Consider the following 13384-nt stretch of genomic DNA (forward strand, 5'->3'; position numbering starts at 1 on the left):
TCATTCCTGTAGTCCTGTTTTGGACCTGTCCTATTTCTGTGTCAGTCCTGTTCTGCACCATTACATACTATGGATCTAATTCATTTCATTGCTTAATGGCCAAACTATTTTACTTCTGGAGTTTGCAGGGAGGTAATATCCCTTTCACCACACTATGCATGATTTTATACATCTCTCATGTTCCTCCTTAACTACTTTTCTGAGCTGAAATGTCCCAAACGTTGTGGCCTTTTTTTCATGGGGGAATTCTTACAGCATGGTCCTTCCTAATGCAACTATTCTTTCTTAGTAAAGATTTCATGGCTATTCTGTCACTTCTTGTTTCTTACAATGGTGTCTTAAGAGTTTAGGATGTCAGCTTTGCATCATAACATCCTGTACATCCTAGAGAACCGAGAGACTTCCTTTTTTCATCTTACCTTTTACCCAGCTACAAGACAGCTAGGAGATATTGATTTTGTGTGTGACAGCTGCCTCCCCCCCCCCCCGCCACAATAACTGGACAGGAGGAATGCCCTGGTATTTCTGGGAAGCAAATAGGAATATAGAGAAACTGTTTAGTATTCCTTCAGATGAATGAAATGAAACCATACCAGAGCTCATGCTATATTGACCCCCTGAGCAGCAGAGTTAAGGGGCATGATGAAATAAGTTTGCATTATCTCATTGAACTGCAGTTTGTCAATAATTTAGTCAGGGAAAATAATGTTTCTGTGTACAGTGGTACCTCGGGTTTAGTACTTACCGTATTTTTCGCCCTATAGGACGCACTTTTTCCCCTCCAAAAATGAAGGGGAAATGTGTGTGCGTCCTATGGGGCGAATGCAGGCTTTCGCTGAAGCCTGGAGAGCGAGAGGCATCGGTGCGCACCGACCCCTCTCGCTCTCTAGGCTTCAGGAAGCTATCCGCAAGTCTTGCAAGCCCGGCGGGAGTGCCCGCGGGCTTGCAAGGCTTGGGGCGGCAGCCTGCAGCCCGAGGCACGGGGCAAGCTGCGGAGCACGCCCCGTGCTTCGGGCAGGTGTCCGCAAGCCCTGCGTGCCCGGGGGGAGTTCCTGCGGGCTCGCAAGGCCTGCAGGTGGCAGCCCGAAGCACGGGGCACCCTCCGGAGGATGCCCTGTGCTTTGGGCAGGTGTCTGCAAGGCTTGCGCGCCCGGGGGGAGTTCCCGCGGGCTTGCAAGGCTTGCGGGCAGCAGCCTGTTCTGTGGGCTTGGGTCGGGGGAAGCTCGGGCTTCCCCCGACCCAGCCCCGCGGCTGGGGGGGGAAATATTTTTTAAAAATTCATCCCCCCCCCAAAAAAAAAACCGAGGTGTGTCCTATAGGGCAGAAAATATGGTAATTCATTCCGGAGGTCCGCTCTTAACCTGAAACTGTTTTTAATCTGAAGCACCACTTTAGCTAATGGGGCCTCCTGCTGCCACCGCACCGCTGGAGCACGATTTCTGTTCTCATCCTGAAGCAAAGTTCTTAACCCGAGGTACTATTTCTGGGTTAGCGGAGTCTGTAACCTGAAGCGTATGTAACCTGAAGCGTATGTAACCAGAGGTACCACTGTATGTTGTCATACAGTGCCAACATACTACTTGCAAAAATTTCAGAATGCTTTACTGGGTTGTTTCTAAATAATTTCTGGCCCAGTCAAGCCTTTGCAAGTTGTTGACACGACATTTGGAGACACATAGATTGTATGTTCAGGTGAGGTGATCTTCCCTTACAAAACTCCCAGAATTAGTTTTCTGGGGATATGTTTTCCAGATTAGAAACTTGTACTTCCAGGAATGTATCTTCTGGTGAAGGCATCCACAAAGTTCATGGAACTAAGAGAGTCTGTCCAGCCCTCTTGCCTTCAGCATTGTTGCTATATTCTACTTTGAATATTCATATGCCAGTGTTCCACTAAAAGCAGGTTACACAGCTGTGCACACACATACATGTTTACCACAACTAAAAATCTAAAATTGTAGACATGTTTGTATAAGGCAGTGAAATATTTTGTGCTTCATCACAATAATCAACAAAATATCTAGTAAAACATAATCATCACCTGCTATTGTAGCTGCCTACTAAACCCTTAACAATACAAGAATAGACAAACACAGATCTGTGGCTAAAGAAGGGAAGAAAAGTACACTAGATGGAAGAGACAGTAAAATAAGGGGAAAGAGTTAACTGTCTAAGAGTAGGAAAGACTAAAGAAATCGAATAGAATCAGCCAGGGAAGTAAATGGAAATGAGGAGATAATGATTGATTGGTTGATCTAAATACACACACGCACACACACACACACACACACACACACACGTCAAATAGGCCAGGGAGAAGTTTAAAAGAAGAGAAATTCACACCTTAAATAGCGCTGTCATATTCTAGTTGATTCAGATGGTCTGCCTTGCACACCACAAAAATTGTTTCCTGATTATGCGAATCTAGATTTCAGTTGGAAAAGTGTTAAGCAGCCCCCTTTCTCTTTCACAGTAACTGCCTTTTCCACTCCAGAGTGTCCTTTTCAAGACTTCTTTAGTGGAAGGGAAATGATCACTGGGCTTTTCTTGCATATTGTTCCACATACTGAATAGTTTTAACCAAAGAGGTTTATCTGAAAGAAAATAGGGCCCTGCTGGTCACAAGCAATTTTGAAGGCTTTGAAGGCCCAAACCAGCACTTTAAATTTGTTGATAATAAATTGATGATGATGATATATAAAAACAATATGTAATTGGAAATTGTGCCTGGAAACAAATGAGAAGCTAGTACAGATATTTTAACAGTGGTATTTCCAAATTTAGCACATCTCCATTAACTACATAGCTGCCATGTTCTGAATTGGTTCTTCAAAGGCATCCCCCACATAAAACAAATTACTGCTGTCTAACCTGGATATACTCTCCCATCTCTCCTCCCCTTTCACTCACTTTAGACATAGTATTATGTTTTAGGCATTGCAGTCTGTTTTTCTTCCATCTGCAACTCTTCTGTTCAAGGGGAAATGAACTTCTTTTTAAGAAATTGCTGCTGAAGGAGTGTCTTCACCCCCATCGTTCAGCCCAGACACTGAGGTCCAGTGCCAAGGGCCTTCTGGCGGTTCCCTCATGACAAGAAGTGAGGTTACAGGGAACCAGGCAGAGGGCCTTCTCGGTAGTGGCACCAACCCTGTGGAATGCCCTCCCACCAGATGTCAAGGAAATAAACAGCTATCTGACTTTTAGAAGACATCTGAAGGCAGCCCTGTTTAGGGAAGCTTTTAATGTTTGAAGTTTTATTCTGTTTAATATTCTGTTGGGAACCATCCAGAGTGGCTGGGGAAACCCAGCCAGATGGACAGGCTATTAATAATACAGTGGTACCTCGGGTTACATACGCTTCAGGTTACAGACTCTGCTAACCCAGAAATAATACCTCGGGTTAAGAACTTTGCTTCAGGATGAGAACAGAAATTGTGCTCCGGCGGCGCGGCAGCAGCAGGAGGCCCCATTAGCTAAAGTGGTGCTTCAAGTTAAGAACAGTTTCAGGTTAAGAACAGACTTCCAAAACAAATTAAATGCTTAATCTGAGGTACCACTGGAAGAAGAAGAAGAAGAAGAAGAAGAAGAAGAAGAAGAAGAAGAAGAAGTTCTTTTATTATAGCAACATCCTGCCCCGTTCCTCTTACAGCACTTTATGCTGTTGTTTTTCTTGATCATCGTTTAAAGCAAATGAAAGCCAAGTAGTCCTCTTTTTTTGGTTTCTCTCTCTTCCCTGCCCTTCCCTCAATGTCTCTCCCAATCATAGTTCAATATATACCAGAGCAAAGCTGTTGAAAAAGCTGGTGCTGCTGTTTTCAAGGCCGGAAGGGAGGGAGGGAGGTTTCATTTTGAAATGCTTTTACTCAGCCTCCAGTTCTAGGAAAGAGGCACTAAAATCCTCAAACTGCTTTTTGTAACCTGTGCCAGTGACTCAGACTGGCAGGGTGTCTAGCATGTGGGATGTGCTCATAGTGAATGACTAGTAGGTAGTGCTCTTAAGCAGTTATGTGCATTGTGATATTCCCATAGGTCGAGCCTGTTACCACCACGCTGATGACTCATCTATCCAGTTGCTGCGGGGTATACATGAAACTAGGTCAGATGCCTCTTCAGTGTTTTAGCATGCCATGTGGAAAAGGATGCAGACAACATGGAAGAAACTGTGACCAATGTGCTACTGATTCCTCTAACCTCATAATTTTATCACAAGGAAGTTGATCTTCTGTAGCTGCATCATTAGGCTACATCCAGACTACTGCTCTTAATTTCCCCATTTTTCCCTTCGCTGTTCTGGTTCTAATCTTGGAACATTTTGCCCTACGCTAGCTCCTTGTTCTCCTGGGATTACCAGCATAGTTTTATTTGTAGTAGTAGTAGTATTTCTTGATAAATGCTGCATCTCTGACATTGTTCCATTTGCACCCTAGTAGAAATACGATGCAGTCTGCTTTTAAAAAAAAAAAATATGTGGGAGAGGAGCCTTTAATGGAGATAGTGAGAGTAACCAGTTTCTGAGATAATGATGCAGCAAGATTTAGCTTTTCCTAGAAGAAATTGTAATTCAGAATTACTAATATGCCAGGGTGCATAGATGTAGTGGTTCAAATTCAAGATGGTGTGTGTGTGTGTGTACCAGCAACTGATATTCAGAGGTCCATTGGCTCTAAGAGCAAAGGTAGGACATAGTCATTGTGGCTGGTAGCTGTTGATAGCCTTGTGCCCCATGAATTTCAAAGCCATCACTGCCTCCTATGGGAGTGAGTTCCATAGTTTACCAATGTGCCATGCGAAGAAGTAGTTTCTTTGATATGTCCTGAATTCCTCCGACGTTCAGCTTCATTGGATGTCCACAAGTTCTAGAGTCCTGTCTGCATTCACCTAGTTGGAAGTCCCACTAAATTTGGCGCAATGTGAATCAAAATACCCTGCATGCTGAATGGGTAATCCAGTTAAACCCACTCTCTTATATACCCATAAATTAATGGCATTCACCGGTCCATTGGTTAAGGATGAAACTAGGTGTGGTGATGGCAGGCCTGGCTCTGTGTCGAGCACATATAAGCCAACCGAAGAGCCAACTGATGAGGAAAGCCTCTGGGAGGACAAACTATGGGAGGTTTAAGACATGGGTAGGATGCGGGTGGTGCTGTGGGTTAAACCACAGAGCCTAGGACTTGCCGATCAGAAGGTTGGCTGTTCGAATCCCCGTGACGGGGTGAGCTCCCATTGCTTGGTCCCTGCTCCTGCCAACCTAGCACTTCAAAAGCACGTCAAAGTGCAAGTAGATAAATAGGTACCGCTCCTGTGGGAAGGTAAACGGCATTTCCGTGTTCTGCTCTGGTTCGCCAGAAGCGGCTTAGTCATGCTGGCCACATGACCCAGAAGCTGTACGCCGGCTCCCTCGGCCAATAAAGCGAGATGAGTGCCGCAAACCCAGAGTCGGCCACGACTGGACCTAATGGTCAGGGGTCCCTTTACCTTTAGGGCTAGTGTGGAAGATCTAGCAGTCTTCTTTCCCCCTGTGCTCCTTTTTCTCCCACCCCTTTTTTACTGGGCACAGATCCAGATTTGCATGGATCTGCCTCTGTTTATATGGAATTTTGATCCTTAAGGCGGTAAGCTAACAAGTAAAAGGGCAGAAGCAGGGCCCTTCCTTATGCAACTGTTATATAAACTCCACCGTCAATATAAGCTCCTGTACTGTATGCTCATGTTATACGTCTCAGCATTCCATCCTGGTGCTTGAGATTTTTCCTGAAGTGCTGAGGCCTTTGTATGTACAACACACATTGCTGCAAAGTACCAGAAAGCCAGCGCGTTCAAGGGTGCTTTTGCTGACAAAGCTTTCTAAGTATGGGTACAAACTTCACCTGCAAATTCGTGGAAGTGCCCCTTTTATGACCGCTGCCGGCAGCACAATTCCCATCTCTTAGTTGAAAAAGAGAGAGCAAAACAAATGAAAGTAGAGAGTACTAGAGACCTGTGTTTCCTGAGTTTCTGTGTAATCTCCAGCCTTCTTGTGGGAGCTCTAAGAATATTCTGTGCATGAGCATAGGCTGCTTGTGAAGGGGGGAAAAGGTGGAAACTCTCCTACACCAAAAATACTAATCCTTTTCTTTTCATCACTACAGCTTTGCATTTGTGAGAATGTAGCCCAGGATGAGTTTCTTGTTGCATACTGTCATCTGTCCCCCTCTTCCCTTGCTTTGTAATCCATTATTCTCACTTTTAGATTAGGAAAAGTAATTTAATTCTGGAATGCATATGAACATGGCCTCAGGCATTGAGGGCCTCCTAGAACGGCCTTCACCAACCGGGTGCCCTCCAGATGTTTTGGACAAGGTGGGGCTGATGGGAGCTGTAGTCCTAGAGCATTCATAGAATTGAGCAACCTGCAGGCTAAGAGTCCTATGCTGAGCATTATCCCTCCCTTTTCCCCATGTCAGTGTGAATATCTCTAGTCACCCACTCCCCACGGGTAAATGTTTTGCACCAAACCCTGAAGGACTCCTCTGCCCCAATTACTACATTTCATTACCAGTTTTCAACATCCTAATAGTTCCCACAGCAACCAGCCATGCTGCAAACACGTGGGAGAAAACTGGAAGAGACAGATGGGATTCCTTCTAGGCTTCTGTAGCCTCAGATGTACTATTGTGACCCACTTTCTGGTTGCTCAATATCCAGAGGAGGAGGTATGCAAATACACAGGTGTAACAGGCAAACAGGCGTCTCTCCTGGGGAAAACTTTTTGGTCTAAAGCCACTCAGGTGAAGTAAGCAGCCCTTCTGAAAAGTCTCCATTCCACACTAATGCAGGCATTAATGAACACAACAAAAATACTAACAATAACTCAACATTATTTAAAGCCCTATCATTTTTTTGCCTTTGCACTTTGGAGCATTTGCGTTGTTCTTACAGGCTTTGTTTCTGCATGCTGAAGGGGTTTTGTACAGGTTTTCACTGCATACAAAACTATTGTGCTAATGTTATTAAGGGTTCCTTCTTTAAGAAATAAATGAGGACCCTTTTTACAGCACTTGGCTTTATAATATATAATATATTGTGTTCAGCACATGCCTCAACACACCAGCTAATTCTACAGTATCCTACAGAAAGCTCTGCATTCAGACAGTAAACTGAGAAATTAGGGTCAGACTTCTGTGGACTCATCACAGAACCTGCTTCTTACCTGCTAGGAACTGGTCTCCCTTATTGTGGATGAAGAATGCAGGAAGCGATCGACCTCAGCAAACTGCAAGCATCCCCAGCTGTCTCCAGAGAACAGTGGGCTTTTGATCCTGGAGGTTGGCTGTGGCTCAGGGGCGATTGCTCTGAGTCTCCTGAAGAAGCTGCCTCGTGTGAGTGAAATTTTCATTTACGACAATAATGTTGAGAGACCTGCCCCTGCCCTGCTTCACTAGGAAACAAGGGATGGAAAGACGAGCCACTGCTTCCAAAAGTTTGCCACCTGAGGTCTAAAAGTCAAGAACAAACATCATATTCATTTATTTATTTTTTGCACCAGCAGCCTCGTACCTGGCATGGCTCAGGAATTCCCAGGGTGGTTTAACAATCATTCCCTCTTCGCAGGCAACTCTTGGAATTGTAGCTCTGTGAGGGGAATAGGGGATCTCCTACCAGCTTTCAGCATGCCTAACAAACTACATTTCCCAGGATTCTTTGGGAGAAGCCATATAAAAGTAGTATGAAACTGCTTTGAATATATAGTGCAGATGGGGGCTTAGAAAGAGCTCTGTTCCAAAGCATTACAGTGGCCTTGCTCATCTCAGTTGCTCCAAAGGGCATTTTTTTTTCACCAGCTGTGCCCAAGAAATTATTTCATGTTTGCTTCTGTTGTGCTTGTTCCCTTTCTTTCTTAGAGCAGAGTCATTGCCACAGATAAATCACAAGCTGCTGTGAATCTCGCCAAGGAAAATGCAGCAAGGTAAGAGCACTGTAAGGACGCGGGTGGCGCTGTGGGTAAAACCTCAGTGCCTAGGACTTGCTGATCGCAAGGTCATCGGTTTGAATCCCCGCGGCGGGGTGAGCTCCCGTCGTTCGGTCCCAGCTCCTGCCCACCTAGCAGTTCGAGAGCACCCCTAAGTGCAAGTAGATAAATAGGTACCGCTTTATAGCGGGAAGGTAAACGATGTTTCCGTGTGCGGCGCTGGTGCTGGCTGGCCAGATGCAGCTTCGTCACGCTGGCCACGTGACCCAGAAGTGTCTCCGGACAGCGCTGGCTCCCGGCCTCTTGAGCGAGATGAGCGCGCAACCCTAGAGTCCGACACGACTGGCCCGTACGGGCAGGGGTACCTTTACCTTTTCCTTTAAGAGCACGTACCCTATATATATACTAATAGGCAACATTTTCTATTTATTTACCAATGTGTCTGACATTTGGTCAGTTTACTGGTGCTCTGTTCCTAATTTCAGGCAGTTTAAACAAAGCATCTGGGTTGTATAAACAAATATTTTTAATGGTCAGGATTTAAAACCGTGGGATGCAGCGTAAACAACTCTGCCGTAACTCTCCAAGCACTATTGCACTTGTATATTAGAAAGCATTACTAAATCAACTATCATACAACCAACCTATAATTACTGGAGAAACTTGATCAGATTTTTTTTAAAAATAAGACAAGATTAAGATCTTGGCTGTGAGAACCTGCTCCCTGACTGACTCCAGCTACAAAAGCTGAGGCAGCTGAACAGACTCTTGGGTCGGGGTATAGCTTAGTGGATTTTGCTGCTGTTGGTGTTGCCCCAGTTGTTTACAATGTTTTAAATTGTTTTTAACTGCTTTTTAACTTTTTAATTTGGGGTTTTCATTATTTTTAAAATAAGGGAGTAAGACATTCCTAGGAAGAGAAGAGCTGGGAATAACAGGGGCGACCCCAATCACAGTAATTCAGGGTAGGAGGGCAGGCCAGGTAAAGAGCAAATACCACAGGCAGTTAGTGGCTGTACCCTGTGCCAGCTCCTCCTCCAATCTGACAGGTTGCGGTTGTCCTATCAGTCAGCCCTTGACTCTGTGGCTGCTGTTGATGAATGCCAGGGGTGCTCTGAGTAAGACCTCTCTCATCCATGGTCTGATAATGGATGAGGAGGCTGATCTGGTCTGTATCACTGAGACCTGGGTGAGTGAGCAGGATGGAGTTGGTCCCACGCAGCTGTGCCCACCTGGGTACTCAAGCATCAGGGCAGACTTGAGGGACAGGGAGGGCAGGTTGCTGTCATCTATAGAGATCCCATCTCTCTTTCTCCAGGCTCTCTGTCCAGTTTCTGGGGAAACTAGAATTGAGTTCCTGACATTGGGCAGACATTGGGCAGTCAGGACAGATTAGGGAGTCTGCTAGTTTACCACCACTGCCCAGGAGTTTCCTTGCCTGAGCTGACAGAACTGGTCTTGGAAGCGGTGTTGAGGACTCCCAAGACCGCTGGTTTTGGAGGACTTCAACATTTGGGCCAAGGCAACTGGCTCAGGACATCATTGCTGCCATGATTATCGTGGAGCTGTCCCAACATGTCATCGGACCAACACATAAGGCAAGCCACACTCTGGACCTTATTCTCTCAACTGAGCAGAAAAAAGGTGATCTGAAAGTGAATGATATTGACATCAGCCCCTTCTCACCGTCAGATTACTTTCTGTTGAGATTTAGGCTTTCAGCACCTTTCCCCCTCTACAGAGGGGGAAATTAGCGCGTGAGAAAGGGCCTCAGATGATGAACGTAGAATCTGGCATGGTTTATACAGGGAGAGGCGTCCTTAAGGCCCTTCTTTTTGTATTTCCTCCACAAGAGTTCCAGATGGTGGCAACACATGAACAGGCCTTTTCTGCAGTGGCTCCCCTTTTGTGGAATGCTCTCCCCAGGGAGGCTCGCCTGGTACCATCATTACATATCTTTAGGCGCCAGGCAAAAACATTTCTCTATAACCAGGCCTTTGGCTGATTAACATTCTACAAATCTGATTTGGGAGATTTGTGGGAGGAGGTGGGTTATTGGTTTGTTTTTGTTTTATTATGTATTTTGTGTTCTCATTTTGTATTTTTATGTTGTGAACCACCATGTGATCTTCGGATGAAGAGCAGTCTACAAATTTAAATTCTTACTCTTATTAATACATTGTTTAATTTTACCCAGGTTTTTAAATATAAACAAGTTTTACAGTATAAGACATGGGCTCGCTCTATCATCATGATCAAGTTAAATTAATTACTACATATCACCTGTTGGTTATGTGACAGAGTGAAGAAAGGAACAATAAACATATGCCTTCTTTTTATTTCATAAGAGTTACCCTTTCTTAATTATGGCTTTGTTCTCTTCTGACAGCTAGAGACTTTACTTTATTCCCCTTCCTGTAGCACCCAGACTCATTTGGGATGTTTACACAGTAATTCAGAGATTGTGTTGTAATATCAGTAGATAACAATGGGTGCAACACAGTAGAGCTATCTCACAGGAGGAGTATTTTGATACCTGTGAATTTCTGATTAACAAGCATGACTACTTTTCCGCTGTGCTGGTGGGGGTGGGGGGGGGGAGAGGAATCCATTCAGAATGGCAGCAGAGTTGGGGGAAAGTTGAAGCAACTAACATGTGAGCAGGAGACAGTTGCATTAGTTTAGTTTAAGATCATGAAAATTGCAGCCTGCAGGTGGAATCTCCGATATTCTGAGTTAGACTGCTGGGCCTCTTTTAGGCCACCACATTCTGCTCCAATTATTGCTGAGCTAGTCACAAGCATTTTTGCCCTCTAAAAAGGTGCCCTTCCCACTTTGGCTATTATTTGCAAGTCCTCACAAAAGAAAATTCAAGGGATCAGATCAGGGGTGAGTGGTTGGAGAAGAGCACAGCCCCTCTGCTACAGTAATGGAGACAGCTTTCTCTCTCATTCTTGAGATTGAATAGGTCCAGCTAGGCATGTCACAGCTATTGGTGCAATTTGTAAGTCTTGGGGGCCTGTCAGCTCCTCACCACCATCTATTCACTTGCCCTCTATCTCTGACCCAGTCTGCACAATTTCCTAGAGCAGTGGTAGGGAGCCAATGGCATTCCAGATGTTTTTGGGCTCTCATCTGCCCCAGACAGGGCAAGTGGAGGGTTCTGCTCCATCACTTCCCTAGTTGCATGCTTGAAGAGGACAATTAGACAGGTCACTGGGCAGGTAGGAACAGAACCGCTGTAGTCCAGTGCCTCCAAACTGCATCCCACACAGTTGATCTAGGAAGAGACCATATTCAATGATATCAAAAGCTGCTGAGTGATCAAGTAAGAGTAACAGGGTTGCACTTCCCCTGCCACTTTCCCGATACAGGTCATCCATCAGGGTAACCAAGACTGATTCATTCCTGAAACCAGGACTAAACCAAAACTGAAGTGGATCCAAATAATCAGTGTCATCCAGGAGTACTTGCAGTAATAGAGAGGACTGCAGCCTGTTGATGAGCTAATTATCAGAAGGGACTCGCTTATCCTACTGTAGATTATCCCTCTATTCCTGGAAAAGATATGCCCTCTGCAAATAGTTTTGCTAACCAAGACTATTAGTAATATTTGGTGGAGTAAATGAGTCCTAAAGGACTACAGATTTGTTTGCATAGTCTTGGAATGGTGTTTTCAGATTCTGAGTCATTTTTGTTCATTGCATTGGTAAATCAGGCCAACCCAGAAATGAGTTGAAAAAGAGTCACCCATCCTGGTTCTCTGTTTACACTTTGGGGAGGCATGGTGATCTGTAGTATAAGTTGAGGTGGCTAAAGCACGTGTCCTTAGTTTGTATACACATTTCGTTGTCTCAGGATAATAACCCTGAGAAAATGAACACCACCACTGAATCTTGTGGGTCTAAATTAGCCCACAGAGTAGATACGAGCTGCCTGTAGCAGAGCGGAGCCACCTGTTTCCCACACGTGGCTTTTTTCTTACAGGCTGCTAGTGAAAGAGGCACCAGCCACAGGATTTTCAGACTTCTAGATGTTATGTCAGGTGAATTATCTCCCAATCTGCTAGTGCTGGAGAATCTGATAAGGAGATGCGAGTAGGAAGCAAACATGGAGCTTTGCAAATTCACCTTTTCATTTTTACATTTTAATCCTGAGAGGCTGTCAAGGCCTGTCTCCCTGCAGCGGTTTTCCACAAGGCCACCATATTAAGCCATGTTATCTTCCCATCTAAGCCAGTTGTGGGCTTGCTACACCTTTTAAGCGGCATGTTAGTGCTCCCCTGTGGGCAAATCTTGGGTAAGACCCATTCTCTGCTAGTGAGTCCCACGCCCATATCTCCCAAAGGCATGTGATTGCAGACTGGTGGATTTTCTTTTCTTTTTAGGGGGCCCTTTATTCCTAGTCAAGATTTGCCATGTGCTTATGATCCCTGTACTGAGAAACTTGGCCAGAGCCATGGGACTTGGCATCCCTTTTTTTCGGTTCCTAAATTCCACCACCAACTGTTGTTGCTTACTGTTGTTGTAAGGACTTGTCAAGCAACTGTTCTCTTAGCTTCCACTTACGTAATAACTATTCTGCAGAATGTTATACAGCTGCAAAATTTCCTTTTGTTTAATCACATTTCTGTTTTGCCCATCTTCAATGGCAGAGGTGGGGAAACCTTTCTGTGGCTAAATTTGGCTGGCAGGGGTCCTAATTTGGCCTGTGAGGCCATTTCCTCAACCCATGGCCACCTTCTCCACAACCGCTGCTATGCCCCACTATAAACAATATATAAATATATACAAATCCCACTATAGCAATATTGCAGACACATGGAGGTGTTGAACATATCACAGCAGCAGCCAGGGCGAGGCGATTTCTGCTTTCTAACATCATAATATACCGCCAGCTAAACTTGGTGATTTAGCGGTATATTATGATGTTGGAAAGGAGATGGGGAGGAAGAAGGTAATTGCCGGCCACGGAGACTGATATTCTTTAGTTTTCTAATGACTTCCTACAGAGGAGGACTGCAGTGAGGAGTGCAAAATTCCTTGCTTAATCAAAGTTTTGCATAATTGATGGTTACACTAATAACATCTCTCTCTTTTTTTCTTTTGAGCTTGTGCCAAAGAGAACCATAATAATTACTTCACAGTTTTCAGACTGAAAAACTGTGCTGTTGATTGTTGCAATGGTTTTCTTCATTAAATTGGATGTGATGGGTTTTAATGCCATTTTCAATTGTTACATTAAAAGATGATCTGTATCTCATGTATGATCTCCTCTCTAAAAGGTTACGTCTGCAGGACAGGGTAAAGATCCTTCACCATGATGTGTCTTCAAGTAAGTTTCATATATGCAGTTGCTCATGTTAAATGGTACCAAGGGAAGGACAAAGACAAGAGCCATTGTCTATTAAAATGCAAGAGTGCTAATTCTCAC

General features: G+C 44.6%; 1 protein-coding gene across 2 annotated transcripts in view; it reads left to right on the forward strand.

Moving 5' to 3' along the window:
- Positions 1 to 13384, forward strand: part of HEMK1 (HemK methyltransferase 1, mitochondrial release factors N(5)-glutamine) — a 49610-nt gene that overhangs the window by 19485 nt on the left and 16741 nt on the right. For both annotated transcript variants that reach the window (XR_014153507.1, XM_081850501.1), the window contains exons 5-7: positions 7200 to 7361; positions 7884 to 7948; positions 13236 to 13285. Coding sequence is in view for 1 of the 2 variants with exons in the window: in XM_081850501.1 (XP_081706627.1) it covers positions 7200 to 7361; positions 7884 to 7948; positions 13236 to 13285 (277 nt within the window). In the remaining variant the exon portion in view is untranslated. The remainder of the gene's footprint in view (positions 1 to 7199; positions 7362 to 7883; positions 7949 to 13235; positions 13286 to 13384) is intronic.

Source organism: Podarcis erhardii, assembly GCF_964252035.2.
Source record: "Podarcis erhardii genome assembly, chromosome: 2".
Lineage (NCBI taxonomy): Eukaryota > Metazoa > Chordata > Lepidosauria > Squamata > Lacertidae > Podarcis > Podarcis erhardii.